A 26776-nucleotide genomic window follows, 5' to 3' on the forward strand; every position below is an offset into this window, starting at 1 on the left:
AATATGTCGCTTATGCAAAAAAAAAAAAAAAAAACTATGCAATATAAATATAACTTTTTTTAATTAAAAAATAAAAGTTATGTTAACATATACTAAAATTTCAACCTCTTTTCTTAAAAATAAATTGAGATTTACATTCTTTTCTATGTACACAATTAGACAATCATTCAAGAAATTATCTTCCATCTTGTTTTAGAATTGTCTTGATTATCTTCATAATTGAAAATGCCCATTCTTTAGATGCAAATGATACAGGAAGAGTGAGAACGAATCTAATCAATTGAACTAAATTGTATATTTGTATATGAGCCAATAAAATAATTACATTTGTTTTGGCCCATTGATAATTATGAATTGGATCTTTTATTATAATATATCAAATTGGTTTAATTTACTATGGATTATCGATTACATGTTTACTTTTTTGAAAGTTAAATAATTATGACAATGAAAAAGTAAATAATTTTTTAAACAAAATATTAATTCAAAGATGGCTATTTCATATATATATATATATATATATATATATATATAAACTCTCGTAATATAAACTAAAATTATGAAAAATTAGGAAGGAGGGTTTTACATGCATATTTACACACTATGAACTAAAATTTTCAAAATTCAGGCGCCCCATGGCTCCATCATTGCTTCTTAGGATTCGGATCAATCGAGAAATTCCCAAGGAAATTACATGAATGGGAAGGTTGCTTGATACCCGGAACTCTATGATTAGCCCGTTTTTCTTTGGCAGATTATTCAACTTCTAAAGCTGGTGGTCGACAAAAAAGTGGAAATTATGAAAACTTCGCTCCCTCTCTTTAAGACATTAGCGCGGCCAGACCGCGTAGACGGCACCGTTGACAAAGTCAAAACACTTTTGTACTAAGGAACGATCAACTTAATTTACTAGTAGCATTCCTTTCAGTCATAAAGACAGATTCACCTTTCTTTTTCTAATAATTGTCCCAAATTGCAGACTTATTTCCCTTTCAAAAGGTAGTAGTTAGTTTATCAATGCTATTTGATGAACCAAAACTAGTATTAATGGGAAGGCATATGAGTAAAGTACTAAGCAGAAATGATCGCATTAACTTACATTTTTAAATAGCGTTCATTTACCAAAAAAGGAAATCACTACATTTTAAAACTATAGGTACAAAAATGAAAATTTTAAAATTAAAAAGGTGGACCATTTTTTAGTTTATTTCTGTCGCCAAGTTTATACTATCGCTTAATATAGAATTTTTCTTTTAAATATGCGTCAAAGTGGAAGTGTATTTTCATGGGACGGAGGAGGAAGTAGTAGTAATTATAAGTAAGTCTTGCCCTTCAAGTTCAAAGTCTTTCGTCTATATTATTCTTGGAAGTTGGAACTCATAAAAATCTTCAATTCCCGGAGCTCGAGCACGAACTACCAAGAAAAAAAAGCATTAGTAAGAACAGTTTTACCGCATTAACTACCAGTAAAGCACAGTTTTATTTTAATCCGACGTAAATTCACACTTCACAGTACTTTGAGCTGTAGCAGACTGCAATTTGTATAACCCGCGTACGAGTCGTTTAAGAAGAATAAATCGGCACTGGAATCCTATATAAAGGCAGGCACCTGAATTGGAAATGCAGCATCATTGGTTGCTCATTTTGCTCTGGTAGGAACTTAGGAGTTGGAACTACAGCACAAGGAACTTGTCTTTTCTGTAGGCAAGACATATTATACGTACATTGGCACTACGCAAGAGAAGAAAGCGTGGAAGTTTATATTGTGAGTCTTCCATTTCTTAGCTTTTGTTCTTATCTATATGTATTTTGGTTACTTTTTATTTGTTCCTTCTTTTGGTTTGTTTCTAATGGTACATAATAATATAAGTTGCAAGCCTGCATGCCTTCCATTACTTATAACCCAAACTAAAGCTAGCATTCCATACTTGCATGAGCTTCCTATCAATTTTAGTTTAGTGTACATATATACTCTATAGAAAAAAAAAAATGAAATAAAGATAAGTACTAAATTTTGTCCTTAGGTTTACTTAGAAATTTTATCCACTTTGACTCGTCAAGTAGCTCAAACGATTCAGCTAACGCGAGTTCGAGCTTGAATTTTGATGAAACAAGTTCACGAGCTACTCGATTAAGGTCGTCTTGTCTACGATCCTACTTAGGTTGAACCTTTATATCTACAGAGGAAATTAGATACTTCCTTGCTAAACTACTGATCATAAGCATCCTAAAAGTAGAGTAGTGTTAAATGGAGTTTGTACCCCAAATACAAAATTTTATTCCCACGGGCCACGTAGTACATCGAATCATGTTTAAAACTTATACATGGATATCAATGCGGCTGGTAGCTTCACCGACACGGATTAACAAAGCTAGTTCGAGAAGTTTTTTTCTTTTTCCCATGATTTCTTTTTCAACATTTTTCTCAACCGAAATCCTAGGATCTTTTGGATTGAATTTGAGAAAATAATTTTTAAAAAATTATTGAGTTTTTCAAAAATTAGTTTTTCAAATATTATAAAATTTTTTAAAAAGTAGTCTTAATTTTTTTTAATGTTTAAAAAAAATCCCAAAATATATTCTAAAAACTCTACTACTCTTCAATATTCCAAAATATATACTAAAAATATTTCAAAATATACTCTAAAAACTCTGCTATAGTAAAATTTTTCAAAAACACCCCAAAAAACAGTTAATCCAAACGGAGCCAATTTTTTTTTGGTTCGTAAACTAGTAAACACTCAATAAAGCGCGTTCAGCCTACTTTTGCCATTCTTGCTTGTCTTCGTGGAAAACACTTAAAATTTTTTTGCTCATATCATTAATAATTTTTGTAATTTTTTTAAAAAAATTTCAGCCAATTTTTTTTTTATCTCATGTACGCATAACACATTACAAAAAGTATTATAATATTATTCCAAAAAAATATTTTCCACACAATCTTCCATCCAAACACATTATTTACTTTCCAGATTTACCAAGGACCCCAGAATGCGTGCACTGCATGTGTACAAGAACAGCTCTCACAAATGCATGCACATCCTTCTGCAATGCAGACAATGCATATCTGGCGACATATCCTTCTGTAGCACCATGATGAATATAGCAGCATATCCTTCTGTAGTGTAGACGGTGCATCCCTACTTCGTTCTCATTATATCAAACAGTAGTACAATGACAATATGATAATACATCCTTAAGGTAAAAATAAACACATCCAATGGTATATGGCGATCTTATTTAGTATCTTCTTCAATAAGGATAACCATTATGATGTTTTCTGTTTGTAAAAATATATTGCTAGTTACTATGGCTCTGAGTAAATCACATTTACTCAAAATATTATACTGTTTCTCAAAAAATCACATTTACTCATAATGGACCAGTGTAGAACTGATGTTTTGTGAGACATCATTAAGTTTTCTCACTTTCTTTTTTCTTTCACCAACTTTTAGGAGAATATGTTGGCAATAATTGTTGCAAACTTACGTTGCAAGAGCTTGGTTAATCAACTCAGTTCAAATAACAAAAGGAGATGGCACTCGGCTTTTGTAACCATATATTGTTCAAGGGCCTTCAAATATGCTCTGGTACGTCGTGCTAGCAAGATTTTGCTTATTCCATCACCAAGAGCAACGAAGAAAACAAGCAATATTTCACAACTATCTCCAGATAGAGTCACTATCGATATTATTAAAGATTACTCCAACTTTTTCAATGTTGATCAGCCAAGCCTCACAAAGCTTGTCCGGGACAAAAGCCTTGGTCAGCTTGTCCAATTCGGTGGTGTTCAAGGTATAGCTACTTCTCTCAATACTGAAGTTCAGCATGGATTAAATGGTGATGATGATGAAGATATTTTAAGCAGAATTGAAGCTTTTGGAAGCAACACATATCGTAAGCCTCCCAAAAAGGGATTCTTCCATTTTGTTTGGGAAGCTTTTCAAGATCCTACAATTGCCATTCTTTTGGCATGTGCTGCACTATCTCTTAGTTTTGGGATAAAAGAGAATGGTCCAAAAGAAGGATGGTATGATGGTGGAAGTATATTTGTTGCTGTTTTTCTTGTTATTTCTGTTTCAGCTATCAGTAATTTTAGGCAGAACCTGCAATTCGAGAAGCTTTCCAAGGTCAGCAGCAATATCCCAGTTGAAGTTCTGAGAAATGGCAGGAGACAGCAAATTTCGATCTTTTACATCGTTGTTGGAGATGTTGTTTGCTTGAAGATTGGTGATCAGGTACCTGCTGATGGATTATTCTTGGAGGGACATTCCTTACGCATTGATGAGTCAAGCATGACTGGAGAAAGTGATCATCTAGAAGTTAATCAAAACCAGAATCCATTCTTGACTTCTGGTACCAAAGTAGCTGATGGATATGGTCAGATGCTTGTTACTTCTGTTGGAATGAACACAACTTGGGGGGAAATGATGAGCTCTGTTAGCCAGGACTCCAATGAGAAAACTCCTCTTCAATCGCGCCTCAATAAGCTAACTTCAGCAATAGGTAAAGTTGGTTTAGCAGTTGCTTTCTTAGTTCTTTTGGTGCTATTAGTTCGCTACTTCACTGGTCATACAAAGGACGCAAATGGAATCAAGGAGTACAATGGCAGCAAAACAAAGGCTGATGATGTGATCAATTCTGTGGTGAAAATTATTGCTGCAGCCGTAACAATTGTAGTTGTTGCAATTCCAGAAGGTTTGCCTCTGGCTGTAACACTTACACTTGCTTATTCGATGAAGAGAATGATGGCTGATCAAGCAATGGTGAGAAAGCTTTCTGCTTGTGAAACAATGGGCTCTGCTACAACCATCTGTACAGACAAAACAGGTACTCTTACTCTGAATAGAATGACAGTAACAAAATTTTGGCTGGGCAAGGAATCAGTAGAGAAAGATAGCTACATTTCTCTCTCAACCAATGTTCTTAAATTGCTTCGTGAAGCTGTGAGCCTAAACACAACAGGAAGTGTCTATAGGCCGATTAATTTAGGAACTGAGGGCCTCGAGTTCTCTGGAAGTCCTACTGAGAAAGCAATTCTGTCTTGGGCTGTGATGGAATTAAATATGGACATGGAGAGAGTAAAACAGAATTGCTCCATTCTTCATGTCGAAGCATTCAATTCGCAGAAGAAAAGAAGTGGAGTGTTGATGAAGAAAATGGTGGATAACTCGATTCATGTCCACTGGAAAGGAGCTGCCGAAATGATACTAGCAATGTGCTCGCATTACTACAACCTTGAAGGAGAAGTGACATTGCTTGATCATCTTGAGAGGAAGAAATTTGAAGAAATAATACAGGGCATGGCTGCCAGCAGTCTGAGATGCATTGCATTTGCTCACAAGCAAATTACAGAAGCCAATGATGCCAGTGGAGAAATACAGCAAACATTAGAAGACAGAAACTTGATCCTTTTGGGGATTGTAGGCCTAAAGGATCCCTGTCGCCCCGGTGTGAAGAAAGCTGTGGAAGATTGTCAATATGCTGGTGTGAAGATCAAAATGATCACTGGCGACAATGTCTTCACTGCAAGAGCAATAGCCACTGAATGTGGAATACTTGAGCCTGATCTTGAGGCTAACGATGAATTGGTGGTAGAAGGTGTCGAATTTCGCAACTACACGGATGAGGAACGGATGGAAAAAGTTGATAAAATTGTTGTAATGGCGAGATCATCTCCTTTTGACAAGCATCTCATGGTCAAATGCTTAAAAGCGAAAGGTCATGTTGTAGCGGTGACTGGAGATGGAACAAACGACGCGCCAGCATTGAAAGAAGCTGATATAGGACTTTCTATGGGGATTCAGGGCACTGAAGTCGCCAAGGAGAGTTCAGATATTGTTATTTTGGATGACAATTTTGCTTCTGTTGCCACAGTGCTTACATGGGGAAGGTGTGTATACAGCAATATCCAGAAATTTATTCAGTTCCAACTCACAGTAAATGTGGCAGCTCTAGTGATCAACTTTGTAGCAGCAATCTCAGCTGGAGAAGTACCATTAACAGCGGTTCAACTCTTGTGGGTAAATCTCATCATGGATACTCTTGGAGCCTTAGCACTAGCAACAGAAAGGCCAACAAAGGATCTCATGGACAAGCCTCCAGTGGGGCGTGCCGAGCCCCTCATCACCAACACCATGTGGAGGAACTTAATGTCTCAAGCCTTGTATCAGATAGCAGTTTTGCTGACATTACAGTTCAAAGGTAAAGCAATCTTTGGTGTTAGCAAAAAGGTCAACGATACATTGATCTTCAACACTTTTGTTCTTTGCCAAGTGTTCAATGAGTTCAATGCAAGGAAACTTGAGAGGAAGAATGTGTTTGAGGGGATACACAGGAACAAGTTGTTCTTGGGAATTATTGGAGTAACAATTATTCTTCAAGTGGTGATGGTGGAATTTTTGAAGAGATTTGCTGATACAGAGAGGTTGAATTGGGGGCAATGGGGAGCTTGTGTAGGAATTGCAGCTGCATCCTGGCCAATTGGCTGGATTGTCAAGTGCATACCTGTTCCAGACAGACCAGTGTTCAGTTATCTCAAGTGGGAGAATTTCAAATGCATGTAAATTGATCAGTATGTTCAATATCCCAGCGAAAGGCATTCTGTACGTAGTATCCTTGTATAATGTACTTCTGTAGTAAATTTTTGCTAGTTCAATGTTTAAATTTACCAATATTATAAACTTCTACTATTAATATTATTATATCATGAGAATGGAGCAGGAAGGTCACGAGCCCCCCACTTCTTGTTTTTTTCAAAGTTGCTCTCAAATTTTACAAGAACATTGGCAGGGTTGATTTGGAATTATATTCAGTGCCGCAATATTAAGGCGCAAGGATTAGAGCTCAATCAAGGAAGCTCAAAAAGACAAAAGACACGCATATATATGGATTAGATAACAAATAGAGGATTTCAAAATTTGTGGTGGATAGAAATTTTCCCAAGCTTACTGTCATGAAAACCAAGCAGGCTCCAAGAAAATGTATAGAAAATCTCGACAAGAAGTATGTACCCTGACGAAAACATGACCTGAGCCGCCATGATCTCATCTTTAGACCTGACAGATGCTGCCAATGGAATGATCCTAGTCAAATACTCCTTCAACCTTTGTTTTTTCAAGATTATGAGTGGTTCTTTGGAGCTATCAGGACAAACTACTCATAGTGAACGGATCTTCTAAGATGCTTCAGCTGTCAGAGTGATCCACTGATTAACAATTTTTTGTGATCTCGAAAAAACTACGGAATTTTCTTCTCTATCTTGGATAGGGAACACCAACACAAACATTGAGAAATTCGTCCACAATTTACTTAAACGCGGTAGTCGAATATTCGAACCCTCAGCAGATCCATGACGTGAAGTCTACAAGCACTCAAGCAGACACGTTGTAATAGTAATCAACGTGTTGTGATTAGGTGATTGGAATAAGAAGAGGGATATCTTCAGATTAGCTGATCAAGACTTTTAAGCTATTGAAGCAAACATTCATACGACGCACTAATTCCACTTCCTTTGTACGGACAGAATCTTAACTTATTCCGCTAGGTACAAGACAAGCAATGAAAGACAAACGTCAACTCATGGAGTCATAAAAAGAAGCATAAGAACAGTAGTTTTTGAAAAGAATGGAAAACGTTTTCCACGAAACTTCTTTTATGTTTCGATGCCAAAGATATACGCGGTGTGCAAATCACAATTCTATAATATGCAAAAAGGAGATCCAAGCCAATTACTCAACCAACAGGAATTGCTCACTACCTAACTCTCTATATATAGACTGAGAAGAGATTACACCACTTCTCATAATCTCAAAACAATGAGTGACACACTTGAAGCTAGTTTGGATGCTGTCGGCAGCATCGGAGCCTTCTCCCTTGTAAGAGAGGAAGTAGTGGACAACCAAGGTGTGGAGTTGACACCCATATATATCGATGCTCAGAAGAGGTGGCGTGCAATTTCCACAATGCTCCGTAGCATCAATGCCTTCTCCCGAGCAAGGGATAATGCAGCTGAAAACTACAGTGGGCTGTTGGACAATCTTCTGCCATCTCCATCTGACACAGTTGTTGATATCATACCGGAACGCCTATCTGAGCTTGCCCGCCTCAAAAACATTGAGCAGCTTCGTCAGCTTGGAGGTGTTCCAGGCGTCGCCTCATTTCTCAGAACAAATGCTGAAAAGGGTATCCCAGGTGATGATGAAGACGTTATCCGTAGGCGCCTTGACTTTGGTTCAAACGCTGTTCAGAAGCCAACTCCAAGGGTTTGGCACACAGTGTTTGAGGCCTTCGGTGATCCCATTATTATTATCCTACTTATCTGTGCAACACTTTCACTCTGTTTTGGTATAGCACGTCATGGGCTGAGAGGATGGTCTGATGGGGGAAGCATATTGGTTGCCGTCTTTCTGGTGATCATGGTCACTACTTCGAGTAACCTCTGGCCTAGAAGACAATTCTTTAGGCTATCAAAAGCTCGTGATAACTTCTCTGTCTTTGTTATCAGGAATGGGCAGCGGAAGTACATCTCAGTGTTTGAAGCCGTTGTTGGTGATATTATTTGCCTGAAGACTGGAGACCAAGTTCCTGCTGATGGCTTGTTCATAGACGGGAACTCTTTACAAGTGGACGAGTCAAGCATGACAGCAGGGAGGGAATCGATTGAAGTCAATGAAAGCTGTAATCCATTCTTTCTCTCTGGCATGAAGGTGATCAACGGCTCTGCTCGAATGCTCGTGACTGCAGTTGGCCTCAACACAGAAAGGGGGAGGATGCTGAGCTCAAAAAACTATGATATTGAGCAAAGAACTCCATTACAGAGGAAGCTACATGAGCTGACGATACAAATAGCTAAAGTCGGTTTAATGGTTGCTTTCTCGGTCCTGGTAGTACTGCTTGTTCGTTACTTTATGGGGAATATGCGGAATGGGGAAGGAAAATCAGACTTCACTGCAGGGAAGACAAAAATCCATGAAGTCTACAATGCTGTGGTAGGGATTCTAGCCACCCCAGCTGCTATTGCTGCAACTGCCATCCCTGAAGGTTTGCTTCTAGCTGTCATGATAACCATTGCTTACTCAACCAAAAGGATGGCATCTCAAAAGGTAATAGTAAGAAATCTTTCAGCCTGTGAAGCAGTTGGTTCCACAACTGTAATCTGCACGGATGAAAGAGGAAGTCTTACCCTGAATCATCTGATAATAAGTGAATTTTGTTTTGGCAAGAAGCTTCTCAATGCAGGAACTTCCTCAATCATCCCAAGAGATGTTCTTCAACTGCTCTGTGAAGGTATGCTTTTGAGAAGCACTGAAGTCTCATCAGGATCTCCCATTGAACTTATTGAGAGTCAAGTTCACAGTGCAATTCAGGCATGGACTGTCCAAGATATGGAAGTCAATGTTGAACAAGTTCGAGCAAATTGTGCCGTTCACAGCCCAGAAAGCTTCAATTCTGAGAACACTCAAAGTAGCATATGGATCAAGAGGAATACCAGTGATACTATTCATGTGCACCAGAAAGGCCAACCAGAAATCATATTGGCCATGTGTTCACATTATTATGATGAAGATGGGATCATCAAACATATGTCTATTGATGCAATAAAAAACTTGGAGCAAATATTTCAGGAGATGAAGTCTAAGGGTCTCAGGTGTGTAGCATTTGCACATAAAGAAGTGTCAGAAGAACATAGTGATGACGCTATAAACTTTGACCCCAAGCTGAAAGCAGAAAACTCAGCTTTCATAGGGTGCCTAGGCTTGAAATACCCATGTCGGCCAGAGGTACAAAAGGCTGTGATGGACTGCCGGGAAGCAGAAGTGGATATCAAACTGGTCACAAGAAGTGATCTTACCACTGCTAGAGCCATAGCCATTGAATGTGGTATTATTGATCCAACTCAAGATGAGACAACAGAAGAAATAGTGGACCGTCAAAGCTTGCAAAGTAATGCAGAAACAGAGATAAAAGAGAAATGTGGCACAATCCGTGTGATGGCACGAGCTTCTACTTTGGATAAACTTCATATGGTCCAAGGCTTGAAACAGAGAGGCCATGTCGTTGCAGTTACTGGACATAGCATAGGGGACGCAATTGTGCTAAGGGAAGCTAATGCAGGCCTCTTTCTGGAAATTCAAGGGACAAGCCAAGCAAAGGAGAACTCGGACATTATCATTTTGGACGATAATTTTGATTCTGTAGCCGGAGTATTGAGGTGGGGTAGAGGTATGTATCACAAAATCCAGATGTATGCACAGTTCCAACTTTCTGTTAGCATTGCTTGTCTTGTGATAGACTTCGTAACAGCAGTTTCTGCTAAAGAACCTCCCACTATCAATATTGTTGCGGCCATTTCATCAGGTAAAGTCCCATATGCAACATTTCAAGTACTATGGGTGAAGTTGATAGTTGGTGCATTGGCTGCACTGGCTATCACCATTGAGGAACCACCAGAAGAGCTCAGACAATTGCCACGAGTAGACCAGGAGCAGCCATTTATAACAAGCATCATGTGGAAGAATATAGTGGGACAAGCTGTCTATCCTATCATTGTTCTCCTGACCATACAGTTCAAAGGTCAATCAACCTTCAACCTGGATGCCAAAATAAAGGATACCATGATCTTCAACATCCTTGTTCTCTGGGAGCTCTTTGTCATATTCAACACGAAAAGAGTTGAAGGAAACTTCTTCAAAGGGATACATAAAAGGAAAATGTTTTGGGGTGTAATCCTAGCGATAATTCTTCTTCAGGTATTGATTGTGGAACTGTTAAAGGAGTTAGCAGATACAAAGCAACTGTCTTGGAAGCAATGGATTATATGCATTGGAATTGCTGTTCTAGCCTGGCCAATTGGGTGGCTAGTCGAGAGGATAAAATGTCCATTTTCTTCACATTTATAAGCTGCTGGAGTAAAACTGATATGGCCCATCTGATAAGTATTTATTAGCAAAGTTAATCTTCTGTAATTTCAACTGTTAGGTTGAGCCATCTGTAAATTTTTCTGCTGTTTGCTTATCTTTAGTATCCTAGGTACGGAAACATAGTGGCTTAGAGATCTCAGTATAGCTTAACCAACCCTTTGCTGTTTTTTATACCACTTGAGAAAATAATCAGGAACAAATTTCATTAATGTCTGGTAATTTTTCATTTCTCATGCTTAATAATTGACATTTTACAAATCAACACCACTGATGACATAGGTTTTGCTGTGTACTCTATCATGCTCTACTACAGGTGCTATGGATTGCAGAGTACACTAGTATAATTAATGCATCTAACACAGCAATAGTCTAGAGTCGCTCATATGACAGTTAACAAAGAAAATAATCCTGAACTTTATTGTTTGGAAGATGTAACCAATCCCTCAAGCTCTAGGTTAACTCCCAGATGCTAAGTCATATAAAATACATGAAAGGATTGAAATAGCTAAATTTATATAAACTTTCATATTTCTTTGCTTTATACGGACTGTATAACAGAAACCATTCTTGCACTCAGTGTCTCACGAAATTTGCTAAGAAAGTTGGGCTAATGGGAAATATATAGAACTTGATTGGTTGAGTTCTGAAAGAACTTTTATCACTCCCACACAAAGACTAATTGTAAGAGAGTAACTCCATCTTACAGAAAGAAGATAGACAGGGCAATATGTGTGTCCAAATAAGTAGGCAAAACAGGAAGATCAGAGTAAACTCCATTTTACAGAAAGAAGATAGACAGGCCAATATGTGCGTCCAAATAAGTGGGCAGAACAGGAAGATCAGCTACGAGGATACTCCGAAAGTGGAAAAGAATAATCACGAACCTTACTGTAACTCAAAATGGTAAATTTTAGAATATCAGAAGCTGTAGTTGTGGATTAATAATTCCTATCCAATACAAGAGTTTCTAGCTATTAAGGTTTTCAAACATCATCTTTCTCTTCTAGACATTTTGACATACCTTAATTGAGATCTTTATTCAGTTTATACACCAGCAGGTTTGAACAGTTTAGAAGCAAGTTAACCATGGTCTTCCATATCATGAGAAGGTAAACACAGTCTACATCATTCAACATCTTTGTCAAACATACACATACCATGTTCTTGAAGAAATTTGAACTCTTGGTGAATTCCATTTCTTCTTTGGCTTTGACATGTTGAAACCTTACCTTTTCTTCAGACTTATCTAGGATATTGATGTAACTTATTAGCTGATGGCAGAATCCGAGACAAATGCCCTGATGATGCTCCTCACAGAAAGCTCAAGAGGAAACATAGGATGGACATTAGACAAGTATCATATTAGAACAAGTTGCCCCATGCCATCGCAAAAACTTAGTGAAAAGCCTATCCAAATTCACCTAGTTCAGGGCAGATTTAGAGTCAGGCATCAGATTCAATTTGTAACGAAGACTGTGGTGAAGAAGTTAAACTGCCGTTGCAGTTAAAAACCATAAACATCTGAAACATCTCATTCCACGGATTCATTAATTGATCTGTGATCTTATAACCTAGATTACATACTGCCTATAAGAGAACCAAGTTCATAAGACACATGTTCAAAGGTGCAGCCAAAGTTAACAGCCGTCCAATCCAACAAAATGTGCAAAAACCAAATTCATTCTCCTAAATTGATTTGGTTAACATGACAGCCAATGTATCAGAAAATATTCAAAAAAAAAAAATGCTGTAATGGAGCATATATTGTTGAACAAGATAATTATCCTCAGTAAGTGAAGTTGTCCTATGTCTAACTAAATAGAAACATAACAGGGACGTTTCAAAATCCGTCCAACGGAATAAGAATTCAGAAGCTTTCAACTACAGTAAAATTGTTCAGATGGGTTTTACCCACACTCCAAATGAAGCGAAAATCTCAGATTTCTTTTATTCATGCTTTATTCCTCCCTGGTAGATATGCTTTCTTCTGTTTGCAGTAGTTATTTAACAAAACGTTATAAACATCTCCCCTTTCGGCTTAACTTTTGAGGCCAGCAAACGAAGTCAACGAGGCATTATACAACTAGCAGTTCTAAAGAACCCATCAAAAACACAATCAATGCATGCAATTTCAAATTCATACAAACCCAACAAATAGAACTGCATTGTCTCCGAATGCATGCATAATTCGAGGCAGAGGGGGAAGAAACAAACATGTCTAACCTGAATTAAGCAAAGTAGCACCTCAACTGATCAATTCATACTTGCTTCACCTCTCTGCCCAGTAGTTAGTGTGCAAATATTTGTCATTTAATATGTGCTAGGGAGACTGAGAGACGACTTGGGCTCTGGTGACTTTGTGGAATTTTGTGTTATGTCCGTTGACTTCCGTCTCACACTTTTTTCTTTTGTTAGTTTTGATCGACCTTGGACTTGAGAGGCAGTTTACTTTTTCTTCAAGCATATATCGTAATATTCATGGCTGTGCTGTCAATTTTGAGTGCAACATTCACCAGTTGAGCTATAAGAAATTAGAGATCTTGGATTTAAATTTAACTATTTTGCGGGTTGAGTTGTAATTTGTTTGTAATAGTTCTAAAATCATGGATTAATTACAATCTTATTAAGAGAAGAAAAAAAAACAGTAGAAACAACTTACTGGAATCCTCAGTTATACACTTCAGATTGGTTGGATTAAATTTCATCGAAAGTAATCCCTATAGTTGTAGTCGTTAAAAAGTGTGAGGAAAAAAAGTTAAAATTGTGATAATTGCTTTTCTCAGTATAGCATATTGGCTTCATTGTCATATCTAACTAACTCTCAACTATTTTAACTATAATTACTAACATTATTTCCCTAACATATACCTATAAAGAAAATTGTCAGGAACAATTTTATTTGATGGCTGAAATTTCACGTTTCTGATGCTCAGTAATTGACATTTTACAAATCAGTACCACGAATGACACAGATTCTTTTTTTTTTTTTTCGAAGGAGAATGACACAGATTCTACCTTGTAGTTAGTGTTATGTTTTACTACAAGTGCTATGCATTCCATGGTACAGTAATAATGCGCTGCATCTAACGCCCCAGGGCAGAGCTGAAACTGTTACTCATACCGCACCTAAATAGCAAAGGATCCATTAACTTTATTAATTCTAGAGACATGAGAATTCTCGAGATCTATATAGTCAACTCCCACATGTTAGATTGAAATATCAGTATAAAAATAATAGTGAAAGGATTGAAATAATAATGTCATATTAGCTTCGCTGCTTCGTTGCATTTTATCATGAGCTGGACTATAGAAAATATTAAGCGTGTCTTTGTATTCCATATTGGGAGTTTAACAAAGAAATCTCTCCTTATAATTGTTATAAATATAGTGGATTTAAATGAATTTAAATGTGCTAAATACATCAATCCAAGTGTCGTATGCACCAGTTCAAAAGAGTTTTGAGGGGCTTACGCTATAATTTGAGAGGAGTTTTGGTTAGACATCAAACTAAAAGAGCAAGTTATGGACTTCTGAACCATTAAACATTTATATTATTTAGGTTTTTTTGTATTTTCGGTTTTAACTGTCTTTTGAGCTTAGGAAATATTTCTCAGGATTTTATACTCTCACATCTTCACCTTAGGATTTTATACTCTCTCCTCTTTCACCCATGGATATAGATCAATTTAATTGAACCACGTAAATTTTTATTGGGGTTTCGGATAAAAATTTTCATTGGAGTTCAATTGGATTTTGAAAAAGAGTTATTTGACCCATTGAAACTCGTTGAGGGTTTTGTTCATTGGAGTTCAATTGGATTTTGAAGAAAAGTTATTTGACCCGTTGAAATTCGTTAAAGGTTTTGTGAAGAAGGTGGAGTAATATTACTATGTTCGTGATTTTTAGTTTGTTGGGATCTGCTAAACCTTTTTGTGAGTTTTGACTCGTTGGGATCCATTGAATTTTTTGCATCCTGATTTGTTGATGGTTCGTTGGGATTTTGGTTGTTCGTTGAGATTCGTTGAAATTTTTATGTAGAAGGTTGAGCTTGTTTGCTATTTATCTGCTATTTACCGATGTTGGATACACGCCAAGATGAAAATTTGTTAAGTGTGTCTTTGTATCTCACATTGGGAGTTTAACATAGAAATCTCTCTGTGTGCTTCCTTATACTATATAAGAATGAGTTTGGGTCAAAAAATAGTTTTGAATTTCAACCGCAAGAGTAGGGGTATTTTGGGATTGTGAGATTGTTTTGAGTATAGTTATAGTATTAGGTATTACTTTAGATAGCATGTGTATTATTATGTTTACTGAAATGTCCTTGTATTCTAAAAGATGCAGTGATAATTTGTTCAAAGGTTTGGGTAGTTTGGAAATGTGAGATTATTTGGTCATCTTTTCTACAATGGGTATAACCCATAATAGCTTCTTTATTTGTGTAATTACTTAAATGTCCTTGCAGAGACATTCATTTTGATTTGTATCAATTATTACTATTACTTTGCTATTATAACTTGAAGAACTTCAAACGTCATTTTCATCTCAATTAAAGCAAGGGCAATGTGGTTTATTAAGGAATTTAATACTGAGCATTAGTTTCAACTTCAATTCTTCAAATGTTTGCCTCTTCGCATTCTTCCGTTATGTTTCTGATTGGGTGTAAATTGTTGGTTATTTTATGGTTAATTTCCCCTTTTATCCTTGCCAAATATTGTTTTAATTATTAATATTTACTTATATTTGGTATTGGACCCAATTTCAGGGATTGAAGCAGAAAATTACCAAAAAGGAGGGACTTGTATGGAAAAATGCAGACTTTTATCCTTGCCAAATATTGTTTTAATTATTAATATTTACTTATATTTGGTATTGGACCCAATTTCAGGGATTGAAGCAGAAAATTACCAAAAAGGAGGGACTTGTATGGAAAAATGCAGACTTCTAAGGGCTTCAACCTTTGGGTCCTTGAATTGGTGGGGACCACAAGTTAGTGCAAGGCATTTAGTCATTTGGGGCTTTTCAAAGAAAGCAACGTAGAAAGACTTGGAACAACAAGTACTTTGGAGGCTTTGTCCACATGTGCGGGGACCACGGATAAGAAGCATGAGTCATTTGGACTCTAGGAAAAGAAACGTACAAGACTTTGAATTTGGTGTGGGGACCACTAGAGATAGCATTAGACTTCCTTTTGGCTTTAAAAAGGAGACAAACGTACAGAGAACTCTTATCAATCAATAGTTTTAGCTTTGAGCATAGTTTAGTTTTGTTTCTTTCTTGGCTCTTTTGATGGCCTGGACCTCAATGGAATTACTTGAAGATTTTCTCATGAGGCGTGGCTAAGTTTGTCTAGTCAAGAACAACGGATGATTTGGTTCTACTAAATTTGTGAGATCGAATTAGTTTTTATTTATTTCCATTATTCACTGGTATTTGTCTATCTTCTGCTTTATGTTCATATGGTTGTTTTATTATTCGATTATCCAGGGCCCGGATTCTAGATTAATTCAATAACCTGAAGCCAATTAGGATAGTTAAATCCGTAATTGTTTAATTATTCTAAACTGGTGGTAACTGGCATGATTGGGTTTGTGTCAGGGAGATAGACAGGCTAACTTAAAGAGACCCTCGTAGCGTGTTGATTGGTTAGAATTAGGCTCTAATTATTCATGCAATTAGGGAATTGAACTTCTATGGTCGTACCTAGGGTTATTTCCTGATTAGAGAAATAGTCAACGGTCGTACCTTGGCTATCGACAAATTGAGGAAGAGTTGGTTGTTTATCGCGTGTATGACAACTATAACTAATTTATCAGATAGTAACTGGAATAATTCTTGCATCTGTGATCGAATTAAGTGAACCATCTCCGAAGTTGTCTCTTGGCTAGAGTTCGTCCATTATTATTTTTATTGTGATAATTAGTTATTTGAGTTGTAGTTATTTTATTTTAATTAATTTATTCCAAGTAATTTAGTTACTATCATTTTCAAAACCCCCCATATCTGGAACTTGAGAAGAAATTAAATTATCTCCAGTCCCTGTGGATTCGACCCTGCTTACCGCTATATACAGAATTTGTATTTTATTTAAGCAGGTATTTATTATTGCACAGGTTTGACGCCTGTCAGTTTCTTTCGTCTTCCGGTAAATACTTATTTGTATTGTCATTGTACTCTGGATTTCAATATGGTTCTCTGGTGAAGCTATTCTTGGTGGTTCAACTTGAGGTGAGGTTTCATTCTTTTTTTTAATGGTATGATTTGCTTTGTATAATCATAATTTCTATTGTTAGCTAAATGCTTTCATTCCAAAATTAGATACTCTGTTAGCGCAATTTAATGTTGATATTATTGTTTCCCCATAAAGTTGGTTGTTCTATACAATTTAAATGGTGTGATTTTGTTGGAATAGGTTTGGAGATACAAAACTTCCTTTTTTGGTCTACTTACATGGTGGAGGCTGTTTGATCAAATATGCCTTCTCTCTTACATATCACGCGCACCTTAATATAGTAGTTGTAGAAACTGGTGGTATAGCAATTTCAATTAACTATCGGCTCACCCCTGAGCATTCTTTGTCTATTGCTTATGAAGATTCTCAGATTGCAGTCAAATGGGTTGCCTCTCATTCAAATGGCGAGAATCCTGAGGTATGGCTTAGGAATTATGCTGGCTTTGATAGGGTGTATTTTAGTGGGGATAGTGTTGGTGGCTGACAGGCCGTCGAGCTTGTGCAATAATAATAATAAAAACCTAAATACCACTAAAAGTAGTCAATAATTAATCTTAGGTACTGGAGCAGGGATTCTAGGTGTACAATGGGTTACTTGATTCACCCTGTTCCCGAAGAATTTGCTTAAACCGATATACCAGAATTAATTAGTTGACAAAAATTACTAAACAGTAAACAGTGGCAAGTAGGGTCGTCTCCTCAGGGATTGGGGATATTTGTCTCTTTGAAATTCCAATTGGTAAAGGGGGGCTTTATCAGAATGAAACTAAAAACAATTAAACAATTCAACTAAAAAATAAATAATTAACTAGCACGGATATAGCAGGAATTAAATCAAGAATAAATAAATTCTAACCAAGGATACAGCTACTTAGACACAGTCCACTTACCTAATCATTGATGCAAGAGAGGTTCACTTAATTTATTAATAGACTAGTTATAGTCGCCGACGAAGTCTAATGACCAATTTTTTCTTAATTTATTGATAACCAAGGTACGACCATTGATTACCCCTAACCAGAAAATACTCCTAGGTACGACCGTAGGAGTTAATTTTCCAATTGCATTAATAACTAGAAAAATCTAACCCCAATTAATAACACGCTACGAGGGTTATTTAAATTAGATTGCACGTTCCCCTAATATATAAACACACCAGTTGCCACTAATATTAATCAATCAAACAATTACGGATTTAATTGACTAACTTGGCAGGAGATTAATAAATTACATTGAACATCGGACACTTGACATCCAATTAATAAAATAATCCCATGAAAATTCAAGCAGACAACGTGCAAATATTAATAAATTGAGAACGCGTGAAAACTAATTAGATCTCACAGATTTTCGGGACTGCGCTGTCGAGTTGATCCTTGACTAGATGGAAGGCTTAGCCACGCCGCATAAATAAATCTCTACACAAATTAATTGATTGCAAGGGCATCAAGTTTTTCACTAGGACGCGAGAAATAAAAGATATTTTTTCTGTTGGGGAATATTGTCGAACGGTAGGCGTACGCCTGACAAAAGGAAAAAAGAAAGAAAGAAAACTAAAAACTATCCTAAAAGACTAAGCTCTGGCGTGCGCCTCACAAAGGGAAAAAGAAAGGAAAAACTCAAAACTAAAGCTCAAAACTAAAAACTCTTCATCAGAGCTCCCCGTGCGTTTTCCTTCTTTAAGCCAAGATATGACTAATGCCTCCTAGTCTCTGTGGTCCCACCGAAATTCCAAAAGCCCAAGAATTGGAGCCCTCTGCCGAAGTGCTTGTGTGGAGGACTCCTAGTCAGTAAAAAAGGGAATTGGAAGTCTGGTTCTTCTCAACAATGTGGGCCAAGATTATGAAGTCTTTTTAGAAGTCTCAATTTTCTCCAGGATGATCCTTCTTTTTTGTACTTTTCTGTTCCACTCCCTGAAATTAATTCCAGATACCAAATATAAGTAGATATTAATAGTTAAAACAATATTTGGTTGGAATAAAAGGAAAAATTAATAATAAAATTGCCAACAAATAATACCCTATCAGTGGCAATTTAGCACAAAACATGGCATCAAGGGTTTGGCGGGAGATACTAGACGACTTCGATCTTGATCTGATTTTTCTCAATTGTCCTTATTTTTGGGAGAAAGATCTAATCAGTATTGAGTTAACGAAATTACAGGCGAAGGCCTATGTTAAGGGCAATTAGCATTATGTTCACCCAAAATCTACGGGGGTTGATGATCCATTGTTGAATCCTCTAATGGAACCAAACCTTTCCAGGCTAGGCTTTGTCGTTGCTAAAAAAGTTGGCTACTTTCATCAACAAGAATGTTGTGTAGATACATCTTTAAGTGAATAATCACTTTGTTTATTGCCATTCTCTGAATCGTTTCAGTATCTGTTTAAAGTTCATTTAGTCTTGTTAATGAAAAGCTCATTTACAAGTATTTGTTTCAAAATATATGGACCAAGCAAGGTAGCATGCATAATTTCTTTCTCCATCTTCCAGAATACATTAGATATTTTGTTACTTTATATTGTTATTCAATGTGCGTGAGTTTTTTGATATTCGATTGAACTACCGTAAAATCCTCTTTAACCACAGGCACCAAACACCCGCATGATGCGCAGGTATTCCCCTCCTAGTGTTAAAAATATAGTAGATTTAAGTGAGTTTAAGTGTAACCGCACCAATCCAAGTGCTGTATGCACTAGTTCAAAAGAGTTTTGGGGGGCCCATGCCCCAATTTGAGAAGAGTTTTGGTTCGACATCAAACCATTGTTATTAAACTCGACCCGATCTGATGGTTCAACCAGTCAACCTGGTGAACCGACCATGAAACCGGGCTGGGTTAGTAATTTGATCGTTTGTGCAAGAAATCCGTTGACTTTTCAACGGACCGACGGTTCAACCGATCCTCAAGTACAAAGGCTAAATACACTCACCACTAGTCCAATAGCCCATTTGGTGCTTACTTAGTCCTTCTATATTATATATTAGACTTTTATTTTTATTTTATTTCTTCAAAACAAAATTTGTTTGGAATCTTTTAATAAAATTTTATTATCCCCTAAATTCTATAAATTATGAAATGGATTTAAAAAATAACATATTACATAATTGATTTTAAAGACAAATATTATTCTTAATAACCTTTTGCACTTAAAATTCATAAATAAACTAGATAATTACACTCAGATAAAATTTTATACTTGAAATTTGGTGGATTACTAATTAAATTTAGGTTTTGTTAATTCCTATAAGAATTAATGATTTTATAATAAATTGAATTAACTGAATATTTACTATAGCATAATTTATTATAGTTTCAACCATATCAAAAATTATGAGACATAATATTTAAGTATATTTAGTGACCCATGATTGGACCACTCACCCACTGGTTGAACTAATAACCCGTTGACCCACTTCTTTCACCGGGTTCCTCCCTAGACCAGATTTAATAACTATGCATCAAACCAAAAGAGTAAATTACGAGTCTTTGAGTCATTAAACATTTTTTTTATTTATGCTCTTTTGTGTTTTCAATTTTAAGTGTTTTTTGAACATATGAAATATTTCATAAGATTTTATACTCTCTCTTTTGTACTCTTTTTTTGTTATAATAAATGTGCTACTCTTTTGTCTGTAGACGTAGGTCAATATAATCGAATCACATAAATTTTTGTGTTTTTGTGTTTAATTTATTTGTTTTGTTATTGTCATTATTAAGTTGGCAAAAATCCGATTATTCTTGTTAGTTAATTTCTTAAGACCGGACCTAACAGAAAAAATAGAAATCATCCTTAAACTTTGTCGCACAAATTTACTTGAAAAGTGGGTTATTGGAAATATATATAGAAACTCAAGGGTTGACTACTTGACTTCCAAAAAAAATTTCTTCTTTCATTCCTACATAAGAACCAATAATGAAAGAGTAGTCTCCATTTTACAGAAGAAACTTAGAAAGGGCAATAGGCTCTCTTAATTGCGTAGGCAATCATCTGCTAGGATACTCTGGAAGTGGATAAGTGGTTTCCTAATTCTAGGCATGTCAATGAATCAGGTCTTATCCATATCCAATTTAGATCCAACATATTTGGGTATGGTTTGAATTTAATTTCTCAAATCCAGACCCTACCTAAATTCAGACCTTGACCCTGTGAGAGAGTCATGAGTCTAGGTAGGATCTGATTTTCTAAAATTTATATCTAAATCCAGACCCATACCAGATCCTACCCAAATCGATATATATTTAATTAAATAATATATATATAGATATGTATTAGTAAATTTATAAAATAATCTAATATTTTATAGCTATTGGATCGAATACAGTAAGATTTCATGATATCAGAATTTGCATTTAGTGTTGGTGGTTGGATGATTGATGAAACTCGTGCTAAATTGCTTCTAGATATGATTGAAACATTAGTAACTACTGATGATTGGATTGAATAAAAAGAAATAAGTACGTGTTTATAAATTTTCTTATTCTACTATTTATTTGCCATCGATTTTTAGTCAAATGACTTTTATCTCATTCATTATTTTAGTGCTGGATTGCGAGACATCTACTAATATTGAGATTTAAATGAGAAAAAGAGGTACAAAATTATACATTTTTTAATAAGGCTGAATATTTATATATGTTATAATTGTTTACTTTTTTTAAAAAAATAATTCTAATTATCATTGTAATTGGTACAAATTTTTTTAAGAAAAAAATAATTGATAAAGGCGAACGAATGAAACATTAGATGTGGATAAAATTGAATCTTTGAAAACATATAGAAATAGTCAATAATAATTCTTTCTTTGAGTTCACAATATTACATTCAACTTGTTAAATGTTAATTTTATAAGTTGAAAACAAAAATTAGATGGCATTTATATTATTTATGAACTCTACATATTTTTAATACATTTTTACTTTAATATGTTCAGAAAATACCCATAGATACCCATTGGATATCCCAATTCACAAGGGTTTGGGTATGGATTTACTTTTTCCAATCCAAAAGGGTTTGGATCTGAGTTTAGATCTAACTAAATTAAATGAGTTTGGATTTGAATCAAAGAGATCCAATCCAAACCCTACCTATTGACACGCCTACCTAATTCCAATGCTATAAAAGATGTGTTTGGGATTCCTTACACCATCCTATTTCCTTAAGGTGTTTTGAGTTTTGACATGCTTTAATCGAGACATTTATTCATCGCATTGACCTGTAGCTTTTAACCATGTAAAAGGAGTCAATTGAGGTCCCCTATACCAACATTCCCTTGAACCGAGACACACCATTCTCCTGAAGAACTAGTAGTTCTTGGTGAAAACATATTCTTCTTTGGCTTCGCCATGTTGAGATCTTCACTTTTTCTTCATAGTTATCCGGGATCGATCTAGCTTATTAGCCGACGACAGAATCAAAGACACATGCGCTCCCGATGATGCTCCCCACAGAAAGCTTAAGGGGAGGAAGAGGATAGACAGTTGACAAATCATAATGGACAATTTGCTCCATGCCGTCCCAAAACAGACGAGTTTTTGGAAGACCTATCCAAACTCACCTAATTCAGTGCAGATTTACAATGGTGCATCAGATTCACTTTGCAACAAAGATTATGTGTGGATGTCGGTTTTGTTCCAATGCTTTGTGAAACATTGTTGGATGTTTTACTTGGTACCTAGAAGAGAACCAAGTTCGTAAGACCAATAATCAAATATCAATCCAATCCAACAAAATATGCTAAAACATTGATGTTGGTTAACATGACAACCTACCCATCAGAAATACACCAATAAATAAATAAATAAGGAAAGAACAGAAGAAGAAAGGAAATTGTTGTGTTGAAAACTTGAAGCATACACTGTTGAAGAAGATTACTTATTCTCAGAAAGTGGAGAAATGGTCCCATGTTTAATTGAATGAATACAAAGAGAGGGAAGTTTCAGAATTGTTCCAAGAAAAAGAGAATTTTGATGCTTTCGACTACACTAAAATTGATCAGATGTTCTCCAACATGTAAAACTCCAAATGAAGCGAAAATCTCAAATTTCTTTATCCATGCTTTTTCACTCACTCCCTGGCACAAAATTTTTTTTTTTCTTTTCTCTGTTTGCAGTTACGTATTTAAGAAATTGTTATGACATTTATCTAGGCTTGGAAACGAAGTCAACAAAAAGGGCAGTAGCATGCATTATATTAACAGTTCTAAAAAAAACCCATAAAAACTACAATCTATACATGCAATTCTAATTTCCCAGTGCAAATTTCCCCAGAAAAAAACTACCATGCTAAGTGATCAAAAGAGTTGTATATTAACATGTCTAACCTGAAGGCTGAAATGAGCAAAGTAGCACCTAAACTGATCGCACTTGGTTGACATCTGCTTTTGTAATGTTGGGACTCTGTTGTTGGCTTGTGGTTCTCATCCCCGCGGGCTAGGGAGACAGAGAAACGCAGGGATGGGGATCAGGTACTCGCGAAAGTGCATTTAACCAAATCCTAACCAGTGTACCTGAGCTTTTTATCAAATTTTATTGGGTAATCCTACGAGTTTTTATTTTCATTACTAAACTCTCTTGCTGGCTTCGGATTACACGTCGAGTGTCCCTCTACCCACTCAAACATGAGCAGAGCCATAGAACTTGCATGAGAAAAAATTAAGTTTTTATGAAAAGTTAGATCAACATTCTTCTATTTTTAATCCCAACTATCTTCATTCGAGACTTTTATTTAAATTGTATCTCCGACTATTACCAATTTCAGCATATATCCAAAAGAAATTCAAACACATGTTCCCACACACACACACACACATACGTATATATATTCTAGAGGTACTTGGTCTGTGCAAAGCACTGTTTGGGCCCTTAGAAATTTTAGTGGAACACATAACATCAAATTATTTTGGCACATGATAAATGAATAGAAATATAAGAGAAAATTGAGTATCAAAACAATTAAAATTGACAAATATTATTTGAACTCTCATTTTTGTTAATCATACTTTCACTATTATTTTTATCATATAGTTTTTATTTATTGTAGGAATACAATTAACAAAATACGGAGTAGCCCTTAAAATTTCCCTCAAATTTTGTTGTGAAGAGAAATTTCATGTATGAAGTCAACTCCCCTATTTATTGTGATTTGAATAAAGCTTTTGAACCACTATTATGATGATACCCAAAAAGGAGAGAGAATTAATACACTATAAGTGCATTGTTGTATTAATAGTAGCATAGTTTTAGTTGTAACTAATCCAAAAGTAGTCATACTACTTTTAGTACTTTAATAATGAGAAAAAGTTTTAAAAACCACTAAGATATGGCACAATTTTTAACATCAATATAGCTTACTATAAACTTTCACATTTTTCTTTCTTTTGATAGGAAAAGCTAGTTCATCTATTTAAATCTCGCTTAAAGGTGACAACATTATCCTGCAACTCTAGAATATAAATAGTAAGGTTAGATAAAAATATAAATTGCTATGTTTCTAGATCTACATATACAAATTAGAACTAAACCATTTTTTTTATTGCAAAACATCTTCCTAATCAAAGTTGAATTTTCCAACAATTTTTTATCAAGTCATACTCTAGGCTGAAAGTCTCAATTGTGACTTCCATCACCAACTACAATCCTTGTATGCCAACCCAATTGATACTACAACACTTGACTAATTAAAAAACAAAAAAAATTAACATTAGTTTAAATATATACAAAATCTTATTGAATCTTTCAATTAAATTGAATAGACCATAAAGTAATTGCAAAAGGGGGGTGGGGGAAAGAAAAAAATAGAGTAAAACAGAGGTAGAAGAATGCCTTGCTAAATTTATCTTGGTCGAAGCATCACATGATATATCTTTCTCCTAAAAAAATACACAAAATTGTAGATAATTACAAAATGTAACCAAAAAACAAAGAAAAGGAAAAAAAATGTGAAATGGGAAATCAAATTTTGGGAGAAGAAAAGAAAAGAATGAATTTTTGTTTTATTCTTCATAGAAGATGATCGCTGGTATAAAATGCATTCTAAGATCTTTTTACATAATTTAATATTTCACCTTTTATCCATGAAGAAATACCAAATAAAAACATCATCCTATAAATTTAACAAACAAATACCGGTTGGCTATAACATTATGATCGAAAAATAGAGCAAACATGAAAGATTAGAGATGAAAAAAAAGAAGAAAAGAAAATGTGTAAAATGGGATCAAAAAAATAATAAAGACTTCTCTTTGCTAAGTAGCTAATCATCTCGACGAAAAAAAAAAAGAACATGGCAACAATCTTAGTTAGATTAGTTTTAAAAAATAAAAAATAAAAAAGGTGAGGAATGACAGTAGTGTTGTAAGAAGAAGAAGAAGAGATGGAGTTGATTTTGTGAAAGACAAAAAACATTTTAATGCTTTTGGCCCAATTGAATCAAAAAAAGGAAGGAAAAATTTAGCTAAAATGACCAAGATTCCACTTGTCAAAAATATATGCAATATATGTATAAAAAAGATGGGCTGTTACAGTAACTTGGCGTTCTTCTTATATATAAGGTAGATATATATATATATATATATATATATAGTAGTTTTGGATTTTTATGATCTTCTTATTAAATCCCATTGAATTATCCATCACCAATCAATATCAAACTCCAACGGATAACCCATTGGTTGTCTGTTATTTGACATGCTAGATGATGGCGCTCCAGGGATTCGAATGAAGTCCATATATTGCATGTGTAACAAGGGATGTCCAGAGAACCCATGATAAGATATGTTGGTGGAATTGTAGTTGCTTTCGTGAGAAATCATTTGGAAGGCAATCCCCGGGACTTGCTGGCTAATGCCATCCGGTATGGAAATCTAAGAGTACTTGCAGAGCTCCAAGATGTTGATTTCCTTGTATAGTGAATGATTCAAACGATTGTTCCAACAAAAATAATGAAAAAAAAAAAAGAAGTTGAGGGAAATACTTCAACAAAGTTCAGAAAGTGTATCTTTTTTCCTAGACATAGATTTTGCAAGCCACTTGCACAACCTTTTTTAAAGCTTTAAGAAATCACACATTTTTTTCTTCAAAGTTTCTTTTCACTTTCTCTTACAATTGCCCCGTACAGCCGATAAAACTTATTTCGTAGTTTCACAGCATCTTTTGGTGATGATTTCACTTATTACATTGGAAAATGTGTGAAAAGAGCGCACTAGAATGATTAATTAACAAACACAGTGCAATTTTGTACATTTGAGAGTATATTTATATCGGCTTCTCCACTAATTATTTTTTTTTTGGTGTACATCTAATTATACATGTTGTCAAAAAGTTTGTATAAATACCCTTGATATAATTGCATATTTTCTTTACATTTTTTTTCCCTTGGACAAAGCCACAAGTTATATTTGAGAGTCTTGCAGACCCATTCCCGTTTTAGTGATGAGTAAAAACTTAAAAAAAGGGCAGAAGAGGGCAAAATTGCATCGTTCATTAATGGACAATCTTAACAGTTTGACACTGCCTTTTCACTAATCTTGGCTGACTCTCGGGTAGAAAGACCAATGAGCCTGCGACCTTATATACCTCTTACCAAGTCTTGCACCCAAAATTACTCTACTCATTTCGCGAAGT

The 26776-nt window shown here is 35.3% G+C and overlaps 3 protein-coding genes across 3 annotated transcripts in view; 2 read left to right on the forward strand and 1 right to left on the reverse strand.

Annotated features, from left to right (window-relative positions):
• LOC113765020 (calcium-transporting ATPase 12, plasma membrane-type-like) overlaps positions 1 to 3138 on the reverse strand; it is a 12950-nt gene extending 9812 nt beyond the window's left edge. Inside the window, exon 1 of the mRNA XM_027309071.1 lies at positions 2966 to 3138. Within this exon, the coding sequence (XP_027164872.1) occupies positions 2966 to 3138 (173 nt within the window). The remainder of the gene's footprint in view (positions 1 to 2965) is intronic.
• Positions 3139 to 3461: 323 nt separating this feature from the next.
• LOC113766903 (putative calcium-transporting ATPase 13, plasma membrane-type) lies at positions 3462 to 6603 on the forward strand. The gene is made up of 2 exons (XM_027311064.1): positions 3462 to 3564; positions 3700 to 6603. The coding sequence occupies exons 1-2, from the start codon at positions 3462 to 3464 to the stop codon at positions 6564 to 6566; spliced, it is 2970 nt and encodes a 989-aa protein (XP_027166865.1). The 3' UTR covers positions 6567 to 6603.
• Positions 6604 to 7817: 1214 nt separating this feature from the next.
• On the forward strand, positions 7818 to 17638 carry LOC113765021 (calcium-transporting ATPase 12, plasma membrane-type-like). The gene is made up of 3 exons (XM_027309072.1): positions 7818 to 10855; positions 17036 to 17155; positions 17335 to 17638. The coding sequence occupies exons 1-3, from the start codon at positions 7818 to 7820 to the stop codon at positions 17636 to 17638; spliced, it is 3462 nt and encodes a 1153-aa protein (XP_027164873.1).
• Positions 17639 to 26776: the final 9138 nt, after the last annotated feature.

This window comes from Coffea eugenioides, chromosome 3 (assembly GCF_003713205.1).
Source record: "Coffea eugenioides isolate CCC68of chromosome 3, Ceug_1.0, whole genome shotgun sequence".
In the NCBI taxonomy this organism is placed as follows: Eukaryota; Viridiplantae; Streptophyta; class Magnoliopsida; order Gentianales; family Rubiaceae; genus Coffea; species Coffea eugenioides.

Excerpts from the sequence above, each read along its gene's own strand:
- LOC113765021 (XM_027309072.1), top strand. The coding sequence starts at position 7,818 with ATGAGTGACACACTTGAAGCTAGTTTGGATGCTGTCGGCAGCATCGGA. Across the intron at positions 10,856-17,035 it reads GTTCTAGCCTGGCCAATTGG|GTTTGACGCCTGTCAGTTTC; the intron begins GTGGCTAGTCGA and ends ATTATTGCACAG. Across the intron at positions 17,156-17,334 it reads GTGGTTCAACTTGAGGTGAG|GTTTGGAGATACAAAACTTC; the intron begins GTTTCATTCTTT and ends TTGTTGGAATAG.
- LOC113766903 (XM_027311064.1), top strand. The coding sequence starts at position 3,462 with ATGTTGGCAATAATTGTTGCAAACTTACGTTGCAAGAGCTTGGTTAAT. Across the intron at positions 3,565-3,699 it reads GGCTTTTGTAACCATATATT|ATTACTCCAACTTTTTCAAT; the intron begins GTTCAAGGGCCT and ends ATATTATTAAAG.